This window comes from Sebastes fasciatus, chromosome 3 (genome assembly GCF_043250625.1).
Source record: "Sebastes fasciatus isolate fSebFas1 chromosome 3, fSebFas1.pri, whole genome shotgun sequence".
NCBI lineage: Eukaryota > Metazoa > Chordata > Actinopteri > Perciformes > Sebastidae > Sebastes > Sebastes fasciatus.
In genome coordinates, this window is record NC_133797.1 from 16,887,342 (window position 1) to 16,910,661 (window position 23,320).

A 23,320-nucleotide genomic window follows, 5' to 3' on the forward strand; every position below is an offset into this window, starting at 1 on the left:
AAGCAACAGGTGAATCAGCCCATATTTTTTAAATTTGCTGCTTGTTGAATGACGTTTTGCATTTCTGAAACAAGCCAGACTGCCTGGATTTCATTTTTTAAAAAACATAATGCAAGCATATTTCATCTTCCCTTGGTTTTACCTCCCGTCTTACATTATAAAAACTCAACAAAACATAACAAGTAATAACCAGTCTTGTGTAACCAATGATACAAAATACATTCTTTTATTCGTTCATCATCATTAATTTGTGTAAATACACAAAACAAATCAATGCAAAGTATTAACACAAACAATATTTAGTGGGATATAAATCTTGACACCATTTACACACCATTTACACAAACTATTTTGGAAGTTAATGTGCTTGTCTCTCTTTTTGGAAATATCCTTTGGATGCATCCGGTCTGTAATATCAGCTATCTATGCCTTTCCCCTCTGCCTATACACACAGCTTTTATCATTTCAACTACATTATTTTGAATCTATCCAACTGTGCTCATCCTATTTCATCCCTCATTACTCTTCTCACCTAGATCATTTTGCTGTAACGTTTAAGATTCATATTTTTATTATATGTACATGATATACATTGATTCTTAAATACATTTTCATTGTTTCCAATCTATTTACAATATAAGAGCTTATTGATATTTTAAATGGTTACAAAATATATGTGTAGTTGATGCTCTAAAGCAAAAAAGAGGCAAATGTGATATTATATTGACTATGTAGGTAACAAGTGGTTGTTTAAAGAAGTTGTACTGGGCGGAAAAAAAGCATTGCTTCTCCTCCAGTACAACAAAACTGCACAGTATTTCATGAGAAGAAAGTATGCAGTCATATTTGAAAAATAAACAGGGCCGTGTGCCATCAACAAAATGTTGATTCAAACTGCAATTCTCTTTCAAAACATCATCAGGTTCACGGAGCATTTTTCGTAACTCTAATCAATCTTCTCGCGTCTCCATTCCTACTGGCTTTGTGAACGGAAAAAAAATTGCACTTCCATGGTATCCTTGAATCCTGAATCATGTGATTGGAAAAGCAGAACCATTCTCTGGTCTGGTATCGGAACCACTAAGTCTGCAGCAGAGTACTACCTCGGTGCAAACTGTTTTAACCCACACAGTTGTATCACAATAGATTGCAGCTGTATCTGACAGATCAAACGAGGTTTCCACGACGGACACAATACTTTATCTCTCTTCTTGTGGCTAAAAAAAATGGGGCAAGAAGCTAATGTCCCAGATGAAACTCATCACTCTGATGTAAATATTCTTTCATTCTTTGGTTTAAGAGTATTATGCGTCGCATTGAAGTCTCAGGATGCTGTTACACAAGTCAAGCTCTGGAGTGAACAGCAATATGTTCCTCATATGATACGACTGGTATTTTGTGGGTCTGGACATTGTTACTGGGTGTACATGTCTTGCATAGCAATAGCTGAATTCCTCAGGACTTAAAATAAACAACAAGAGGAGTGAGATATTGAAATCTGACATAACAGATAACAAATCATGACAGATCCGGTAATGAAACACAGCATGTCGCACATCAGATCTTTGGAGTTTGGTAAAGAATGTACTGTGCAGTAAAAAATATGGCTTGTCTATAAATAGTCTGTCTTATTATTTTAAGATGAAGCTTGATGAAAGACCGCTACATCTGTTTGCTTCCATCTAGAAAAGGTCCACACTTATCACAGCATCTACCAGCTAACTTTGTGGCTCCCTGAATGTCATGAGAATGTGTAAGAAGTTTGTTGTATTTGTGAGCAAGCGCACCATAAGCTCATTGATCTCACAAACCCATGAGGTGTGTGTGTATTGTGTGTGTGTGTGTGTGTGTGTGTGTGTGTGTGTGTGTGTGTGTGTGTGTGTGTGCGTGCTTGTGTGTGTGAGGGTGCGTGTTTGTATGTGGGTTCAGGGATGGACCACTCACACATTAAAGCAATCCCATTCACTCTCTGCACGCCGAATAGCGAGCTTGAACCCACACAGTCTGTTCTGTCTCTTGTTAGTCTCTGTCTTTTACTCCTTTTCAATACAGCCACAACCCATCCTGTAAAAAACTCTCCCTGGCAGTTTGAGACAGAAGCCTCTACGCCGACAGCAGCTGCCCCCGCTTCAGATCTTCTGGCACATGTGCAGCCTGGACTTGGACGAGGAGGTGGCGTCTTTCCACACCTTGCAGGAAAGGCCCTTGGCACAGTCGCAGCGCTGGAAGATTTCCAGGCCGTGAGAGCCTTTCTTCCTCTGCTTGGTGCACACCTCTCCCTGCCTCAGCACCGGCTTGCAGATTTTGGTCCAGAAATGGCGAGCGCAGCAGTAGCCCTCCGAGCAATCGGATGAACGCAGGCAAGGGTCGCCTTCATGCCCTTGACGGAGGAAGACAAGAAACAGCGCTGATCAGTGGGAACCAGCGAACAATACAGCTACAAACAGTACGTCAAGTTGACATAATGTCTGCTCAGAAAAACAGAAACAAATGCTTCATCAGAGACATAAAAGACCTGCATGGAATTATAAATCATTGTGGAGTTTTGGTGAATGGTGCTTCAGTTAAATAAAGCACAGGAAATGTACGATTATTGTTCATTAAGCTGTTATGTTTTCCATACGGGTAAGTTTATGCAACCCTTTCTTCACGTTTCAATTCACTTTGCATTATGTGTGGCCATGTCAGAGACCAAAGAAAAGCATGAAGCTCTCAACATAAATCAAGCAAACAATTTGCTTATTTTTTATATTAGCCATATCGTCCCATCTGGTCCGAGTCTGATACTCTTGGCAGGAAGTTAGCGTCGCTCTTATGAATGCATAATTAGTATAATTTAGTCATGCAGTTTTTAAATGTGCATCGCATTCTGCCAAAAGCTTCATCCTTCAAACCAGTCGTCCCGTATTCGCTGACAAAACCACACTTAACTGATTTCAATAGGAAGTCCCACGCATCAACATGATGGACTGCTAAGCCTGACTGCTTCTTCATTACTTCAACACCATGGATTCTTCTCGGTGGATTTTTTCTCAAGCAGCGACTTGCATAAGGCCATTATAATGCAGTAATGTTTTAAGGAGAGGGGAGTGAGTCAAGCACAAATAAAAGTAAATGGTCTTATTTATTGCAACTTTAAGTGGTGCTGCTATTTCACATTGATTTTAGCATTGCAGCCTGCTGTCCTGAGGGTGCATTTAGAGTCAAGTAATTTAAGTGTCTCATTAAACGTATTGCTTTATGGATGGGCCCTTACATTAACTTAAATCAGGTGACATGAACACTAAGCAGGGGGCTCAGAGAGTTATTAGCTATAATCATGCCAAACCTGCATTCTGTGGTTTTCACTTGTGTATCACACCAAGCGTGTGTGCTGTCAATGAAAGGGTTTTGCATGGCTTTATGTAGGTGCAGAAACAGCAGGAGCATTGTGGTTTTCTTCTAGGCTCCCCATGCTGTGTGCTTTAGGCTCACAGACACTGACACATGAGCAGAGGGGTAATTATCAACATAGTTTGTGGATTGGCGTCGCCCATGAACTCTGTAGGACATGCAGGCAGTGAACAACAGAAAAGATTCAGCCGTCGACGGCAGAAAACACGAGGGAGAAAACAACGGTGGCAGTGTTCAAAGAAAGTAGGGTTGCCAGTGGTTTTAAACATAATCTCACCTTTGAGAGAATGCTTAGCGTGCGCCTTCCCACCCTTCCTCCAGCTGTGGTCTTTGGTGGAGAGTTTGTTATGCTCGTCTAAAGCTGAGATGTGAGGTGAGAGCACACTCTCAGAGATAGGGACGCAAATATCTGCAGACAGAAAAAAGAAGAGATTAAACACGACAGAAAACCTTACTTCATCAAGAAACTAAAGCCTACATAAGAGATTGTTCAACCTGATGGCCATCAAGTTAAAAGATCGGATCAATACGGCAGGAGCTTGTGTTGTTAAATTAGGCTTTTCAGGAGAACTAACTGCAACGGTGTTGGCCAGCTATGTCATTTAAAAACAAAGAACAATTTCTGCACAGCCTCTGCAGCACATTCATGCCATTCACACTTTACATGGCTGAAACAACAGCTTCGGAAAAGTGACTGATTCCTAACCTCTGGGCATCAATTGAATACAGTTCAGCTGTAGTTCAGGATGTTGTCTGAAAGCATGTGTTGAACATTATTTAAATATACTGGCTCCTTCACTAAGTCTCTGGGCTAGATACTGTTCAAGTCACTTTTTCCAGAATATCTGCATACGGCACAAAATCACATTTCTGAATCGAACCCCGCAGTCACAACATAACTGAAACTGGCATGCAACGAAAACGTGTTTTTGTGTCAGGCACGTACAGTTACTGCAGCGGTTCCCAGGACAGCACATGGCGTCTCGATGGCAGCGCTTCTTCCTCCGGCGGCAGGGGAGGCAGCGAGAGGGAGCCTGCTGAGGGCTGTGGCAGTAGCTTCCAACGCTGCACTCCTTATCATTGCTGCATGGATACACCTGCTGAGGACAAAGATGTGTTTACTCAATCGATTAACTCGGTTTATGACAGATCCTGCATTGCACGAGCACACTTTTATCTTAACAAAAGGTGTGGTTAAAGTGCATAATTTCCGTGATATCAGACTCGATGAACAAGCTAAAAACTGAATGTGTACTGCCTGACATAACTTTGCGTTGATGAGGTGGCATTTTCAACGGGCTAACCCAGTGAGACACTTGACTGCATGTACAAAATGAAGTGCACATTTGTCTGTAAGATTTGAGCACTGAAGTGCAATGTTGGTGGTTGCATTGCCCACCTACTCAGATTACGTCAAAGCTGCATGCCAGAAGGTGCATGTCATGTTTTGTTTCATTTTTGTGGCTTTACAGTGCCAAACATGAGCAGATCTTAATCAAAAGATGAAATCCTCTTTTTGTGACTAATACAGAAACTCTTGCCTTTGATATTTGACTTTGACATATTTGCCTACGGGTGATAAAACAATATGAAACACACACGTGGCTGTGGCATAAGTGGAACAAATTCCCTTAATTGCATCATTCAGACTGATCCTGGCACTGTTCAACATGAAAACATCATGAAACAGTCCCTTTTTATTGGGCAGTGGATCTTCTTGGGATGGCAAACCAATGAGTTTTCTCCTCCCAAATTAATCTAATTAAATGGGGCATTTATTAGCTGGCGCTGTGTGATCTCCCACACATGAACATCAGCAATGTTCACACAATTTCTACCAGATTATCAGATTCACAGAGTGCTGTGTAAAAGAGAAGGAACATAGTGGATTTTGTTGGTCACAAACCAGCAAACCGCGACTTTCCCAGGCCTAAACTGCATTCCTTCTAATTCCACTCCATGCACCACAGTTGCACCATGCACCCCAGGTCACAAAATTAAAATTGTAGCAAGCCAAATAAAACCCATGTTATGCTCAGGTTAGAGGTATTTGGAGAGACTCTACCCCCAGAAAAAAAAATCTTGGTTAGACCATAAACACGACCTGAGGAAGACCCAACTAAACCCCAATTTAAATTGCACATTTCACTTTCACAGCATTGCATTCTGTCAAGGAGGCAGCCAATCCAATAATATGTAATGATCTGGCTATTTTATTTGTATTTGTGAATTGTCACTGTTTCAAGAGAGGGTTTCAGTTACTGTAAGAAGGTTTCCTGGCTGTTTCATTGGTACTGGAGTACTGAAATAAATCAACGTTGACTTCTGGTTTCAACGGGGTACAAACACTGGTCTTCAGGGCGAAAGTCTGTTGTTTTTTGAACCACCCATCCACCCCGACCTCCTCCCAACGTGGCATTTGTCGCTCTTTATACTTCCTGGTTCACAATTACATGGATTACATATGAATTGATTTTGTGGGATATATACTAATTACAGTGCATTACTTTTCGTAGGTATAGCTACGAACGGTGACTGTATTGAGGTGGTGGCAGAAGTCTGAGCAGCATGCACAGATCTGAAATCTTGATAAATTAACCCCAAACTGTCTGCATGGACAGATACCACCGGGGGTAAGTGGGAAAACATGTTGGTTGTTTGTTTTGGGTGAACCGACTACAGGCTGTGGTCCCTCTGCGTCCAATTTTAGAGGACAACATGTTGTAGGGATTAACATGTCTCTCACTGGTGTGGTCATTTGTTTCAGGTCCCAGACAATAGAGCTATTAGAATTTCCAAAACCAAGAGAAACCACTTCTCTCAATTTCTCTCAAAGTGTTCAGAGGCTTAATGAGTCTACAGACATAATTGAGGGGCAATTACTGCTAATCATACTCCTTCATAGTCAATTTGCCATTGTTTTTGCTTTAGTATTTCTCATGTTTACACTGAAAGGTTGACTTTTGTCCAGTAAAACACACGAAGAACCTTTAAGTCTTTTCCGTAAGCGCTCTGAAATGACCACCTTAACAAACAACATCCACAGCAGCGAGAGGCACAATTAAAGCCCAGCTCACTTTTTCCATAACAAGTGTGTGTGCACCAATGGGAAGATTTACTGGAACTTCATATAATTCCCTGCACATGCAAGTCCCGTCCCCGTTCGACTTGGAGCAGGAGCAAAGGAGTTTGTCGTAAATTGTCTCACAAATCAAATTAACTCCTCAGTCAAATGAAATAATGTCAAACATTTGCGCTGAATTCATCAAGAGAGAAGGACATTTTGAACAGCTGCAGCAGGGACGCATCAATGCTCTGGATGAAGTCCACATCCGTTGTGGTGAGACAATAAAGGTCAGGTCACTGTGTTTCCCCAATTGCTGCACATCTTTTTTATTATTTTAATCCATTCACTTTGATTTCAGAGTATTGTTATTATAATGGATGGACACGTTTTCAACTATGCATCAGTAAAAATTAGCAGGACATGGATTCTGACGGTGTAAATTATGTCCAGCGTAGACCGACATTAGAACAACATGTTTGGCTGGCACACCACCCCCAGCACCACAACCACATTTAGCTGGCACTGCACTGACAGATCTGATTTAGTGTGGCTTACCACTGACAAACATGGAACAATAAACATGAGCATGAACAAGAGAAGAGGTTTAAATCAGTAAAATCATTTTAGCCACAATAAATAGCAATCTCCATTTGAGGTATAAAGGTCAGCGGAGAGGGGCTGCCATGCCCAAAAGAACAGGCCGAAATGAATGTACACCACATGTTAAAATGAACTCAACAATATCGATATTTCAGCACATTAGAAGTTGTTACTCGACGACGTGCTTGTGCTTTAGAAAGTGAACGAGATTAGACCCGTTGGACGGATGCCATGCTGATTTTCTCAGGCTGGAAACACATGGAGGCAATGATACGGGCGTAGAAAAATGAGCAGGAATATTAAACTGAGTCCTCATCCATCATTATGACAGATTCCCTCAATGCAGATGCTTAATGTGTTGATGAAAGTAACAAAGCCCTGATGGTTGATGGATTTTTAAATATTTCTTAATTACTACTGTGTTCAGGGCTGCTCTCAGAATATTCAAAGGCCTTATTTCAAAGGGACACTCCACCACCATTATTGTACACATGAAGACCAGTTTACTTGTACTGTGTATACCGTCTGTCTTCGGAGGAACTTTCTAAAATCTGAGAAAATAAAGCTGGTGATGTTATTAGGGTTGTCTTGGCTTGGGCGTTTTGGAAATTCTTTTTAATGGAGAGCCTAAACTGGGGGTTTGAAAGACGTGGGTATTTACCAGGCAAGTAGGGTCTAATACTGTATAGAGGCCATCGAGTTGCATTATGACCTTTTCCTTTTCTTTTGTAAATTCCCTAACTTTATAGAAGTGCAATATGAAATAAAATCTGAGCTCCTCTTTCACAAAATAATAATAATCTTAAAGAAATAGTTTGAGATTTTGTCTTTCTTGCAGAGAGTTCGATGAGAAAATTGATACCACTCTCATGATTGTGCATTAAGTATGGAGCGAGAGCCAGGAAGCAATTAGCAGCGGTATTCTCACGACTTAACCACTTGAACGCCAAGCATATTGTGTACGCGACTTCCCATGGTGCAAACATGAGCTCACGAGTTTCATTTGAAGGCAGCGATAGTGCAACTATTTCTTGACGCACAACAGTTGAGCAGGTCGCCTAGCAACCTAACTGTGAGGACAAGAGTCCAAAAAGTCGCTGCTCCTGCTCAATAAATACTTACAGCTCCCTCTGAAACTATGACTTTCCAGTTTTACATTTCTGTTTTTGTGTATAGATTGAATAAACAATATATAATGTGTTAATTAGTGAGCTTTGGAGAAGCTGTGGTGTATTTTTGTAACTTTAAAAAAGCCTCACTAGCTCTTTATTCTAAGCTAGTTTGTAAAACACAGACGTTCGAGCGGTATCGATCACGTCATCTAATTTTCAGCGAGAAAGTGAAACTCAAAAGTCCACTTAATGTTTTTTTCAGAGCTTTTAACTACATCTCACAGTCATCCTCAGCTGATCGAGTTTGCTCCACGGAGAGAGACCATTAAGATTTAATGTTGTTGTTTTTTTTTGGCAGACTACAATTTCCAAAGTTAAGAATGAACTTCCAACCTCATCGGGGGGCCTGTTTTTGTGTCAACTGCTCATTCAGAGAAACATGTACGACGCCATGGACTATTGGTATAATCACAGCTGAGGAGGGAAATATGCTGGAAATATGGTCTGAAGAGAAGTTCAACAAAGTGCAGTGGGAGTTTTTTTTTCCCTGACATGAAAAATGTGCTGTTATCTAAATATGAAGACAAATGGGCCCGGCCACGTGCAGTAGTATTTCATACTACCTGCTCTGATTCCTATCTGTCTTTCTGGCCAGCAGGCCTGGATCGATTACAGTGTAGTGCATGTGGTGGGGGGGGATCGGGGTAGACGAAGAAGAAGAAGCACGGGGCTCACCTCTTCCATCACAGCTCAAACCACTAGACAGCCCTTTGAAACCCAATGATACAAGGCTGACCCCCAAATCACGGCTGATAATCTCGTCTTATCTTGTCATGTTTTAAAACGCCTCACTCACAACTTCTGAGGGATGGGGCTTCATTTGGATGCATCTCATTTATCTCACATCTTTTTTTTCTGTTGCTCCCTTATTTTTCCCTCGACAGCCTTCGCACATAAAAGCGCAGCCTTGGATCCTGCGCAGGAAGTGGGTTGAAAACTGTGTACTCTGCAGCCTCTCTTGGTATGCTGGTGAGACGATAAAGGAAGAGACAGACAGAGAGCCATAAGGGAAGCCCCCGGCCCTGTCTCGTGCTATGCTCGTGCTGGTAAAGCGCCGTGGCTTTGAAGAGGAAACCTAAATGTGCAGGAGCAACAATCTACAAGGGATTTATGGCCGGATATACAGGGCTTTGAACCCTCCCCTCTGGTCTTTGGGTCCCTTATTTACCTCGGTAGAGTCATTCCAAAGCACTGATATAATTCGATGGAAGTGCACTGTAATGCATAATAAAAAAACACAGAGTATTGTCTCGACTGTTTAGTTTGAGTCTGAGGGTTTCAAATTTAGGAACGGTATGAAAGTTAGTAGGATGGTGAGGGGGTCGAACCTTACATGTTTCACTTTATAAAAGAGCAAGGACCTTTCCCAGCGTTGTTTTCTCTGAACCCTCCTATTGACTTTCAGAAAAACTGCAACACTCCCCACAACAAGTCAAAATAATCTAATGGTGAAAGCTGCAAGACAAAAACACGGACAACTCCCAGACCGAACAACGTCGTGGTAGCGACCTGTATATCACAAGGTAGCCAGGCCATAAAGCATCCCCTGCTTTATGGTCTATTTAACTCTAAATGGGACCATAATTTACTAAATGAACATCATGCTGTATTGAAGAAGACTTGAAACTAGAGATTGAGACCATAAACTCATGTTTACAATGTTTACTGAGGTAATAAATCAAGTGAGAAGTAGGCTCATTTTCTCATAGACTTCTATACAATCAGACTTCTTTTTGCAACCAGAGGAGTCGCCCCCTGCTGGCTGTTAGAAAGAATGCAAGTTTAAGGCACTTCAGCATTGGCTTCACTTTTCAGACCTGGAGGTTGCCCAATGGTCTAAACCTAACCAAACTTGAGCCACAGCGTTGTCACGTCAGAAAAACAGAATTACGATTTGGCGTTTTTTCATAATGGCAAAGTGCACCTTTATGACCCATGGAGCAAGTGAAAGAAAGCTCTTTTTATGCAACTATTAACTATATTGCAAAGGAAGGCTGAAATAAAATATACATTTGAGGGCTCCCTTGTTCTCCCAAAAAAAGCATGCCTTCAGCCAAAAGAAAAATTATAATACCCTCCCCCTTTTCTGACCCCTTCTCCCACCCTTTAATAATTTCCATACAGTCCCTTACTTTTCGTACATGGAGGGACACTGTGTGAGATATAAGAGCAGTTCATACATGCTGTAATTCCATTGGGTTTGTCCTCCTCAAAACATTATAAAACTACAATAAAGCTTAAGTAAAGGACTTCTGCACACACTCACTACACGTACACGCTTTCTGAGCTCTGTGTCGTGATTGCACTTGACCTTCAGAAATCAGGCACGCAACCTGAAACTGTGAATGGTGTTAATGAGTGGCAGGGGCCTTACAGAGTCAAATAAACGATGTCACTGAATAAACAAACTTCATATGCCCTGAAAGCACAGACAGCCGGTATCAGATAACATAGGGATGGCTGCACACAAGTCACTCGTACAAGCCATGTCTTCAAACACAAGCTTTGGCGTCTTTCATCACTCAAAACACATGTGTTTATGGGCATGTCTCTTTGAGCGCTAGAATCCAATGTCTCCAAAAACTAGACCTTCCTTAAGTTAAGTATACATTCTGGGCTGATCTTATTCATCGGACACACAGTCAGCGTACGTGACTGCTCTCTTCAAAGACTATCAAAGGGAAGAGGAAAAGCTCTTGACGGTAATCTAGGAGGTGTGCTGCTCTAAAAGGTGTAATCCTGTCGAATGAGAGGTGCATGGGTCTCCTCTCTCATTAACAGGTCCAATTTCAGTAAAGGAGGTTTCCACAGGAGACCCCTAATGGCTCCAGTGCAGGGTCCCTCACAGCGCCCAAGGGACCTGCAGACTGGAAAGGGCCACAGGACGAGAGACTGAAGCACAAACTGAACCGTGGCACTAACAAGCACTCACACCTCTTTTCTCAGCTCATTAGGATCACTAAACATTCATTTTAGGTTAGAGAGAGGGCTGAGAAAGAGAAAGGACGTGGCTCTGCTTTTATAGGCAGAGTCCTCAGCGTGATCTCTGTGTTGAATTAAATAAAGCAACTAGTTAAGGCCGACTGACCGGCTGCTGGTGTTTTACAGACACGTACCGCATGAATGCCGCCACGCTGTCGGTTCCCCTGTGGATTCAGAGGTTACAGTGGCGAGCAATGCCTGCCCCGTGCTATCCATTTCTGTTGGTTCCCTTCCAAGGAGCCAACAGTGCCACCCACGAGCGCCGGCTGTCAAGGTCTAAGAGGCGTACATTTGGGTTTTTCGCAGTTTTACACCAGTCAAGCTGATGTGAAAAGGGTGAGTCAACAGGAGCTGACAGAACGCTCAAACCTGACATTGGTTTGCGTGTGATTAATGTGAGCCTTATCGCCAAACCTTGTCATGAAATAAAAAGTACATTAAGCTGTCAAATAACCAAAGGCTTTGAGCAGCGTTTCTAATCTGATGGATAAAACACCAAATTACACCCTTGTTTCCTGCTGCAGCGGCTCGTCTCCACAGCGTGGCTGGCCTCTCGCCCTCGATAATTTGCTACATTCTAAAGTTAAACCACCGAGGGAGATTTTGGGGGAGATTTCTTGTAAACGTGATCTTTAACTGAGAGACTGCCTTACACCATGTAAAGGAGATAAAAAAGAAGAGTTTTAAAAAAATGGTATTGAGATTCTCTCTCACATAACTGGCAGCTTCTCAATCACTCACATCCTGAACCCTCCAGAGGTGTGATAATGTGCCAGCTATTCCTCACCAATTGTAACAAACTCAACAGCATGACGACTCGACCATAAATCTACTTGTAGGATGTCGGCTCGGAGGGTTTCCCATAATGCACGCCAGGAGGAGAAATTTGAGTTGATGCATGCCCATTTTTCCAAACTTACACCCAAGCCTTAATCAGCAGCAATTCACTTCAAAATGCAGACGAAGATGAAAAATATTTTGGGGTGCCTGCTGTGAACCACTTCAGAAAGAAAATGACTCGGTAATGTGCTGTTTTGTGCCGTGCAACCTGTTTCGAGGCATTTATCATAATTAAAAAAATCTAAGGCAGAGTAATTGCAGTTATATACTCCCTGTGATCGCTCCTAGACTAAATATACACCACACGTTGCCATTACAGCCTCATGAAGAGAGCAGACTTGTTATCTTTGATTTATTCTGCTCATAAATGGCCACTGTATGATGAGATGCAGAAGGTCAGTACAGCTCGCTTGCCAGCGTCAAGCCGCATATCTGGCCAAGGCTGAGCTGTGGCTGTTACTTTACAACTCTGGAAAACCTCCTGGCAGCCAGAACACACACACACATATACAGTTTATATATATATACATATACCCCCTCCTGCCATAAATGCTATTAGCCATCTTCATTTGGACACACTGCACCATGACATTTTACAGTATGGTGGTCTCTGCACACACACATATTGTTCCCCCTCAGACCACTCTTCCAAACCGCTCCAGATTATTGCGATGGCAAAGATGTAAGCAGGCGTTCAAATTGAGGTCTGGCAGGGTTGCTTGAGGTTGGAGAAAGTGGCTTTTCCATAATTTCTGCTGCCTGAGCTGGATGTCAAGAGCGCTGCTCTCAGCACTACGCGTTTCACAGATATCCAACACTATCACTACTGACTGCAAGTGATATTACAGACAGGACAGACAGTCGAATAGGCCAAATGTAAACATGAGTTGGTGTTAAATGTAGAGGGGGAGACCACCAGGCCAAAAAAACTTGCTTAAAAAAGTAAGGACATGAGTAATCAGCTGTTTCAGTGAGCTGGTGGACAGAGTGATGGAGATGTGGCAGTGCCATCTGCTGCTCAAAAAGATACTCTGAGCTCCACATAATCACACTCCTTCATGTTTAATTAAAACTTTAGAGTTGGTGGTAATCTTTCTGGGATATGAAGACTTGCTGGTTTTTGTCAGTTTCTTTGTTTGACTTATGTGTCGTGTTTCTTTTCCACATCAGTATCAGTTTTCCTCTTCAAAAAATAAACTGTGAGAAATCAAACTTTTTGCTTTCCTGGCAAAGCAAGCAACACAAGTGTACAGCTCTGATTCCTCACTTGATAAAACTCATAATGTTCACAACATTTTTATTCATTTGCCAGAATGGAACCTGCCAAATTTAAAAAAAATGTTTGATCACACGTTTGCTGTCAAACTGCAGTAATAATATGGCACTTTGTTGAAACAGCAGGAATTGATAACTCTTTGAGTGGGTATTAAGTGGTTGGTAAGAGTATCCCCCAGAGGCCCCACAGTAAGAAGCTCATAATCCCAGCAAGCGTCTGGACCACTTTAATGACACTAAGACCCCAGACAGAAAATTACCCCAAGTGTTAACTTTTTCTCACATTTTCTGCTGGCATTAATGATTTACCGTGGAAGTGCGCAGCGCCCGACTGTGGCGTCAGGTCTGAGAGGCAATTAAGAGTTTATGAGGAGGTCCGATCCCTGCAATTTCCAATAACGATTCCCACGTGAGAGAGCTCTTTTAAGGCAAAGGGCTATTTTACACACATACACCTCAGGATACCTCTATATAGGCGCAGTCTTTGGAGACGCACCGCGCAATTACGCACTCTTACGGCACACTCATAATGTCATTTAAATGGCTTGTTAGGCTGATTATCTGCCTTTAAACATGCACTATCTACCTTTAAACTTGCACTATTAAACATGCACTATCTACCTTTAAACGTGCACTATTAAACATGCACTATCTACCTTTAAACATGCAATATATCTGCAACCATCCTGGACTCTAACCACTGGCGCACTTTACACTTACTTTATACTATACATCCTATATACACTTACTTTACACTATACATCCTACATACCACTTTATAGACTGCACATATTACATTTATTTATTGCACATACTACATTTATTTATTGACGGACTGCACACACTATTTTCACCCATTCACTCTGTATCTTTTATATCTCTATTTATTGTTTTTTTTATAATTTTTGTATACCTTTACACCTCTCCTGTGTCTCACTCTGTTTTGCTGATGTTTGCTGCTTTGACACCTGAATTTCCCTCTGGGGATTAATAAAAGTTCATCTTATCTTATCTTATCTTATTAGAGTAAGTGAATACTACTTTTGGAAGTTATTATTACCACTAGTAATAAATTATTCCACTGGCTCTAACCTTTTCTGCCCAATTTCAGGCTTCACTTAAAGTAAATGTGGGTCTGGCATATATTCATTTATAAGTCATCTCAGATAATTAAGTAATTAAAAAATTACCTGCTGAGCAAGGATGTTATGTTTCTTGGTGATCCCCAGGTGGACCGTGTCGGAGTGGTTTGTAGATGGTGTAGGTGTCTCTTCCAACAGAGCTGGTGGCTTGATCACATTCAGCTTTGGGTGCGCCTCTGATACCTGGGATGTCACCGTCTTCAGTGTAGCGACGAGAAACAGCACAGCACAGCATCTAGTCCAAGTTAAGACGAGCATCCTTGACACATAAAAAAAAAAAAAGCCTGAAATGTACCCAAAAAAAAAAAAAAAAAAAAAAATTCACTTGGATAACCTTTAACTTTGTGCCTCAAAAGTGATGGGGCCAAGTTTTTTCTTCCTAAAAAAATCAGTTATTCAGAAGAAATGACTGTCATCGACACAGTTATCTGAGAAAAACAGAGCCCAGTGTAGATGGGAAACAATGAATCTGTTAAAATGCTGATGCTCAGAAAGAAACTTCCTCTGTGTCTCTGTCTGTCTGGCTGGCTGTGTGAGTGAGCACTTAGTCCTGCAGCCGGCTGTTTTATGATCTCGGATACTTTCTTTTTATAGGATTTCTAATGAGTTTGCTTCCTCCGCCCCTATTCACAACTGACAAAGAATGAAACTGATCTGTGTGCGGCTCTGCTGCTCGCACATTGTCGTCTCGACACCGGCACCAGCAGCCCCGTGGGGAGAAAAAGCTATAAAATTATACAGTTGTGTGTTTTAACTGGGCGCTTGACCCTTTTTACTGCAAGGAAACGGAAAAAAGAGTCAGGGTTAGGCTGCTTTAAAGAGGGTTTGTAGGTAACGTGGAACTTTTTCCCGTGATAACAGTAATGAATTCGTGTTTCTTGGAAAGTGTTAACCTGCATGCGTAAAAATCTAAAATCTAAAAATGAGACCATCTCAAAAGCAAAACATTATTATTTTATTTTATTTATTTTTTTATTCTAAAATCTAAAAGCAGGCCATCTCAAAAGCAAAACATTATTTGTATTATTATTTTTGTTTTTTTATTCTAAAATCTAAAATCAGGCCATCTCAAAAGCAAAACATATTTTTTTTAATTTATATATATATATATATATTTATTGTGTTATAAAGTGATTACAAAACAAGTGAAGACATGTGCAGGGACATATATAAAAAAAGATCAGAATATATTATACAGAGAAAGACAAATAAAGTACAAAAACTAAACTAAACTAAAACAACACAAGGGGATAAAAGCAGGTTGAAGAATGTGTGTGTGTGTGTGTGTGAGTGTGATGTGTGTGATGTGTATAATGGGTGTGTGTTTGGCATTGAATGAGGCTAGATGGTCACATATGACATATATCTGCTCTTAAACACATACAGACATCCTTCCTTTTATGTGTAGAGCATAGGGGGAACAAAAACAAAACAAACAAAAAAGAAATGAGTAAAATATATATATATATAAATATATATATATATATATATATATAATACAGTATACACACATACATATATATTAATAATATGAATAATAATAAAGATGAACATTATTTAGACTTGGATTAGGGTTGTCATTGAAATAAATGTAAATAAGCCAGAGGCGGTTCAGGGTCCATTCAACCAGCATACCAGAATAACTTAGAATAAAAAAAGCTATCTGATAACCATTGTTCCTCTTCTGTGGGAAAGGCATCCCTCATGATGCAAGGAATGCCAATGGTGATAAAGTTAGTGATCTAAGTATTATAGAGACTCCTTTGTTTGATTCTTGGAGTCTTGTATCAGGATAAGTTATATTCATGTTGGTTAGATAATACATGTGGAGGAGGTACAATGAGCTCTTTCAGTTTCAGGCAGGTAAATATAGGATTTTGGAAGAATAATGCATTTTCCGCCTGGAGATAATTCATTTCGGTGATGATATCAGATTTTAAACCTGTAAATTGTGTAAATGTATGCCTTCAACTGCGCTTTTCATGTGTGTATATTGTTGTGAAAGGTGCTATTTCAAATTTAGCTGCAATTTTTAAACAGACTCTTGACATTAGACATGACTCTTATCCTCCTGAAAATGGAAAATATGATGCACAATAAGAAACCACAGAACATGTAAATCAAGCACATATCTTATCAATGTGAAAATAAATAAGCAGCCAGTCACCAAAACCATCTTTCCCACAATGCCTTTATGACTCTACGGCTAATAATGCTTTAGTCTCCACACAAGTTGGAACCATCTATTCAAGGCTGGGAGCTCGGCTTGGCTGGGAGGAAACCAGTATACCGGTAAAGGCTTCTGACCTCAAAAGCGATCCATCACAGGCTCCAATTCAAAGTGTCAAGTTCTTTTGTTGGAGACAATGGGCGACCAACTGAACTGGGGAGTGGGAGGAAGTATTGGACTTGTTTGATGTAACTGTAGATGCTCAGAGGTGATACTTTTTTAGCCACCTTTTGTCACCCGAGTGCACAGTGATTTACCTTGAAAGACAGATGCTTTTCGCAGAAATACATTTTGAAAGAAATCATCCAGGAGAAGTTACCTGCTGGACATACATTTTTGATATGTCAGAAAAGAGCACCACTGCCTTTGTGAATATTTAATATCTTCTGTTGGATAAATGAAAGATTACGTCCAAATAACCAAGCAAAACAAAAACAATGCCTCAAAGGAAAAACTCTGATTTATTCCATAAACAGCTGGTGATGCACAGCTGGATTTCTTTCTTCTTCTTCTTCTTCTTCAATGCCGCTGATTAAACAGCTTAAAAAGTCCCAGAGGAAGAGAGAGTGAAAGTGGCTGAACGTGAACCAGAGGACCACAGAAAAGCGGGACGGGGCTGGTTTGGAGTGTCTAGGGCATTTCAGACACATTCATCACTTTTAATAAATGCAAGCAGAAAAGAGGAGACACTTAAAATTACATACTGCTGAAACTCTGGAGGAGAAAAAGCAGCATGTTGATGCTCTGGTGCTGATAAGTGCGGAGATGTCCAGAGGAACCATATGATGGGATGCGACAGGAATCTGAGAAACAGATGATAAAGTATCCCGATGGAGGGAAGGTGATCTGAACGCTTTGGACAGCAAAGCTTCTGGTGCCTTAGATAAAGGTTCCTCATGTGGTGACTGTATGTAGACGTTTTTTAAGGATGGGCGGTGTGAGTACGCCCATGGTGCTTTGTCACTTATTTCAACAGTGCAGATTAACAAAGAGCTTTGAGGATGTCACCAATTAGTGTCAAAAGTGGGATCTTTGAAAAAGAAAGAGAGGAAGCACCGGCTCAGTTTCTTCACAGCATTGGCTTCACAGACATACAGACAAGAAGAGTCCAAGATCTGTGATTGTTTTCTTGGCTCGCTCAGTTGGAAAGAGTTTACCGTGGGATTATCTTGTGTCCTGACATGCTATCATCACCCCGGCCTCCACACGGTAATCACATTTTGACCACTATTTTGCAGCGTTAATACTCTGACGACACAACCGTTGCTGAGTCTCAGATGTTGAAAAATCCAAACCATCTGTAAAATTATATCCGAGAGCGTATCAATATCAGTTCACCTGACAATGAGGGAAAGGAAAAAGCTCTGCTGATTTGCAATCTGTTTTGAGGGAAGATTAAAGTCGTATCATGGCAGGTAGACTCCACTTGACGCCAGACTGGATAACTCTGGCATCACTGCAGGCGAATCATAACTGGAAAAGATCTCTTCCAGTGGAATAATAGTGATGTTAAAGCTCACGGTGACAGTCGTGTGACGCAGGTGGTCATCTGCCAGGCGCCACAGTCTCAATCTGTGGCTGACTTGGCTCAATGTTTGGGGCTAGTAGCACATATAGTTTAAGACTGGTCTTAGATTGTTGGGTTGGACTAGAGAGAGTAAGAAAGTTTATTGCATAAATATTAAAACTGATTTACTTTTACTTCGTCACTTCCTCAGCAGTTGAAACTACTCTAATCAGTATTTGTTATGTTAACAATGACTGAAATGCCATCGATCCATCAATTATCTGTAACCGCTTATCCTATTCAGGGTCGCGTTGGGGCTGGAGCCAATCCCAGCTGACATTGGGCGAAGGCACGGTACACCCTGGACAGGTCAACAGACTATATGGCTGAAATGGCTCTGTAAAATGTTAGAGGGGCTTCTCATAGTGACAAACCCACGGATAATTATCATCTTTCATTAGCGACTAGCTGGTGAACATAGTGAAGCATTCAGCAGCTAAAGAGACAGATATTGAGAGAGCTGGTTCAGACCAAACAGAGCTAAAAGGCGAAAGAAGATTGGACTCAGGTGGACACAAAACACGTCTCTAAATGAATGCTAATGTTACTCAGTGTCTGTTGGATGTGTAAATGTGTAGGATTCTTTCAGACTTGTGTGATCCAAACATTTCCAAAAAATTCAGAGTGTTGTAAAGCCCGAAATTCAAAATAAATTGGAAAAAGATGAGCTTTTCTTAGATCCAAGTAGGGGGAGCTTTGAGGAAAATAGGTTGGGAACCCCTACCTTAGAATATTTAAAAACAAACTGACTACATGAGGTTTATGATACAGGTTAAGTCTAAGAGCTCTGGTGGACTCAGGGGGCCCCCTTGGTGCCGCTATGTTAAAAAAAAAACGGCACCCTCCTGGATGCCCCTATGGTAGGTAAAACATGATGAAGTGCCCTCTAGGATGCACTTCCAATATGGTAAAGTGCCCTCTAGGGTGCCCGTAAATGGAGAAAACATGATAATGTGCCAACTTGGGTGTCCTTAAATGGAGAAAACATGCTAAAGTTCCCTCTATGGTTCCCTTAAATGCAGAAAACATGATAGAAAGTGCCCGCTCAAGTGCTCTTCCAGTAGGGAAAACTGGATTAAGTGCCCTCTACGGTGTCCTTACAATTAAGAAAACATGATGCAGTGCCATATAGGCAGCCCTACATGCTAGAAAGCTTTCCGCGTGCTTGGACCCCGTCGCATGCAGCTGGTGCCCTTTTAATGTTTTTGGCCCCTATAACCCTCAGACAGCCTGAGTCCGCCACTGTCTAAGAGGTTTGTCTTTGTGCACCTTGCTCTTGGTTTTCTTTTCTTTGATATTATTGAGTTCACATTGTGTGATATACAATAAAGCACAAGTTAAATGGTTATGACACCATGTATAAACCTATTAATGTGACATTCATGAAAGCAGTAGTCTGTAGGCACAACATCTTAGACTACATGCTGTGCGAAGTCCCAACTACAGATTGAATTCTTGGACTGGGGTTATAGTGATTGTGGGCTGATCCTTTCATGTAACTGAAGACTGAGACTGGTTCTTATTAATGGATCACACAGTCCAGGACGTGTTTCACCCTCCTGGTTGACCACCCGCAGCCACGCATCACTACAACACATCAGTCAGCCCACCATGAGTCTGCCTTTTATTCAGGGGTTGTTCAGAAACGTGTGTGTTTATGCTCAGTGCAGAATATGGGGTTCCCCACAGTTGTGACCCAGCAACATGTCTGTAAATCATGTTTTGTTAGTGCGGTGGGGCTCAGCGAAAGGATGTCTCGCCGACTTTGATGTGACTCACACAGAACATGCATATGGACTACACCCACACTAGATGATAAACAAATGATCCAAGAGACTGTTCCTCCCTCCTTAAGCAGATCACTACCTCCGTGGCCGCAGAAGTGAGCTGGCGGCCTGATGACGCGGGCTATACAGCAGGTGGCTAACCATTAGTGCGACGGGCCAACAGGAAGCAGGTCCTGTTCCAGAAAATGAAGCATTTGGATGTCACAAGAAAAACACATTTGTTGGAAGTTGTTTGGATTTTAAATGCAGATGACTGTTCTTATTTTTATTACTGGAATACTCCATGATGACACTGATGATGGATTATCTGGAAATCATTAAGCGTTCCGAACAGGATTTCGGTGTGCTTATTCCATTATCGTCAACCTAATTTTTCCCCCCATCAAAATCCTAGATAAGAACCATCAATTGTAGAGATGAATATATATGTGGACAGTTTTTCTTTCAACGCTTGCAAAAGTTCTCTCAACTCTTTCCAAATGAACTAAAGAAACATCCTATGCATGTGTTTGTAATGAATGGCGAGCTTTGTGACAGAAACAAGAAAAATCCCAGAAATTAAGAAATTTGGGATCAAAGAGTTTTGTTCAAACTTGAATGTACTGGGAGACAAACACTCGTGTTGATGTACGTCAAACGTCTCACTGCATACACTTTGTCCCCTCTTTCAAATACTGAACCCATAAAGACTGATCCATTCCTGTTTAAACACTTTTAATGCTGGCACCATATGAGACCAGAAAATCTAAGGAATCCATTGGTATCAACCATGTCATACTAGCTTGTAGCGAAGGAGGTTAAATAACGCTCCAAACTCCAAACAAACAAAATCTGTCATGGCCATTTTCAAAGGGGTCCCTTGACCTCTGACCTCAAGATATGTGAATGAAAATGGGTTCTATGGGTACCCACGAGTCTCCCCTTTACAGACATGCCCACTTTATGATAATCACATACAGTTTGGGGCAAGTCATAGTCAAGTCAGCACACTGACACACTGACAGCTGTTGTTGCCTGTTGGGCTGCAGTTTGCCATGTTATGATTTGAGCATATTTTTTTTATGCTAAATGCAGTACCTGTGAGGGTTTCTGGCCAATATTTGTCATTGTTTTGTGTTGTTAATTGATTTCCAATAATAATTAATATATCCATATTTTTGCATGAAGCATATTTGTCCTCTCCCATGTTGATAAGAGTATTAAATACTTGACAAATCTTCCTTTAAGGTACATTTTGAACAGATAAAGAATGTGCGATTAATTTGCGATTAATAACGATTATCTATGGACAATCATGACTGACAGCCCTATTTTATTTATATACCACATTTAATTTTAAAACATATACAGCAACGCATAGCATGTACAGAAGAATATAATGAATAAAATATATAAGGTAAGCTACAGAAACCTGAGAGGTCTGACTGGATTAAAGTCAGTGAGCAGGTCAGTAATGTACTGGGAAGCCAGACCATTAGCTGCTTTAAAGATTATCAGTAGAATTAATACATACATACAAGACATCAAACAAAATGTGTGGATGTTTTCCTTACATTTGTGATCTCAATGACACAAAACGCATTCAAAGTGCTTAATTACATTAATGGTACTTGGGTAAAGTTAATTATTTTGTCGTTAGTGTAGTATAATTTCTGATTAGGTAATCTGTGCCATATGTGGATGTTTATTAGTCAATGAATTAAAGTCATTTCTAAGACTTAACGCAGCATACAGGAGCGTATAATAGCTCTAGATAATACGCAAGTGGAAGTAAAAACCACTGAATAACTTCCTCCCAAATCAAATGATCCATTGTTCAGTGAGGCCCAGTCTACATACAGTGCGCGTCCTGCAGCTCTGATCTGGATCGTTAACAACATCACTTTAATCAAAAGTCCAACACTGCTTTCATAACTTTTTCTCAACCGCACATTCCAAGAAGATGAACTGCAGTGAGCGGCGGGCACGGCTATGTTGCTCGGCACATAATTGTTCCTATCCTCTCATTTCCCGAGAAGATGGATTAGGCCATTTCCGAAGAGTCGGGCCTTCAGTTTGGAACATGAATGCTCCCTGTTTCTGCCTTTAACTGACTCAGATTATTTAATCGATAACAGTGACCCTTCTCTGGAAGAACGCTGACCACATGAAAGCACGCAGGGTTCTGGTAATCAAGGGCCCAGAAGGCTCTAAATCAAACGATGCCCTCTTTGCCTCGGGCTGCTGTGGGAAGTGGCGACACACAGAGGCGCACTGTCACTGCTGCCTCTGTTATTTGAAGTCTTCTTTAAAGATGCGGCTGCCTGTCCTCCTGAAGTTTCACTACAGACAGTTGATATGAGAGAAAAGGCAGCTTCGGCATTCCACCATCATGTCTCATGGGCAAATGCACACTATTACAAAGACGTATACCATTAGAGCACAGGTATCACACAGAACAATAGCGTGCATACATACTAGGCTTTTGTTCATTCTTTAACGCCAAGGCCGCTGCAATATCACATGGGAGAGGATTAAATATATAGTTGTCTACGCTGAGGCTGACATATTTGAAAAGAAAATTTCAGCCTGTGGTTTCGGACTATATGAGCCATGAATGACAGGCACCAGGTACATATTCAGCAGAGCAGTATACACTGGGGCCAGACTCTGGCAGCCTGTGGCCGGCTCTCAAATGAGATTTACGATGTGCCTGACCAATATGGGCTATAAATACCATGTTCTCATGATAAACTGTGATTTTCCAAATATTCCACTGAATCAATATGGTAAACCAGAAAATTAGATAATACCATCTGTGGGATTTTAATAGCATACTTAGAGCCCAGTAGTGCATGGACAGCACAGATAAACGTAAGCTTAATTATTCCTGCCGAGATCCCCATGAGGAGTGTTGATTAGCTTTGACAGTAATTGTGTTTTAATTGAAGCCAGCCCCGGCCAAAATGCATGTGAGCCCGGTGGTGTGCATGCTATGTCTGGCTCACGCATGCACTCGGCAGTTTACCCTAAAGTGCTGCTTTAAAACGTCTGCAGTAATTACTATAGCGTACAATTTTCGGTTTGTAACTCACAGACGTGTCTGTGTACAGTGTTTTCAGGTTTTCTAGGTACTGTACTGTAGCCAATAGCTGCATCAGCAAGTCGACTCATTTTATTTTAAAAGTGCTGGTGGAAGAGCTGTACACAAACATGCTGTAGCCATGGTTATAAAGCAGCTTAATGTGACTTTACTGTTTCAAAACAAAATACACTATTTTTTTCT

General features: G+C 41.2%; 1 protein-coding gene across 2 annotated transcripts; it reads right to left on the reverse strand.

The window, feature by feature from the left end:
• Positions 1 to 210: 210 nt before the first annotated feature.
• On the reverse strand, positions 211 to 15,044 carry dkk2 (dickkopf WNT signaling pathway inhibitor 2). 2 transcript variants are annotated; one of them, XM_074629296.1, is made up of 4 exons: positions 14,520 to 15,044; positions 4,340 to 4,490; positions 3,671 to 3,802; positions 211 to 2,380 (listed from the first exon to the last, which is right to left on the reverse strand). In XM_074629296.1, exons 1-4 carry the CDS (start codon positions 14,727 to 14,729, stop codon positions 2,130 to 2,132), a joined length of 744 nt encoding a protein of 247 aa, XP_074485397.1. In that variant the 5' UTR covers positions 14,730 to 15,044; the 3' UTR covers positions 211 to 2,129. The 2 variants fall into 2 exon arrangements, with proteins under 2 accessions (XP_074485397.1, XP_074485396.1); XM_074629295.1 differs by having other exon boundaries at positions 4,340 to 4,493; positions 14,520 to 15,043.
• Positions 15,045 to 23,320: the final 8,276 nt, after the last annotated feature.

Bases quoted from the DNA above. Each gene is read 5' to 3' on its own strand.
- dkk2 (XM_074629295.1), bottom strand. From the start codon at position 14,729: ATGCTCGTCTTAACTTGGACTAGATGCTGTGCTGTGCTGTTTCTCGTC. The intron at 4,494-14,519 runs GTAATTTTTTAA...CTTTGTCCTCAG, and splicing joins ATAACATCCTTGCTCAGCAG to CAGGTGTATCCATGCAGCAA. The intron at 3,803-4,339 runs GTACGTGCCTGA...TTCTGTCTGCAG, and splicing joins TGGGAACCGCTGCAGTAACT to ATATTTGCGTCCCTATCTCT.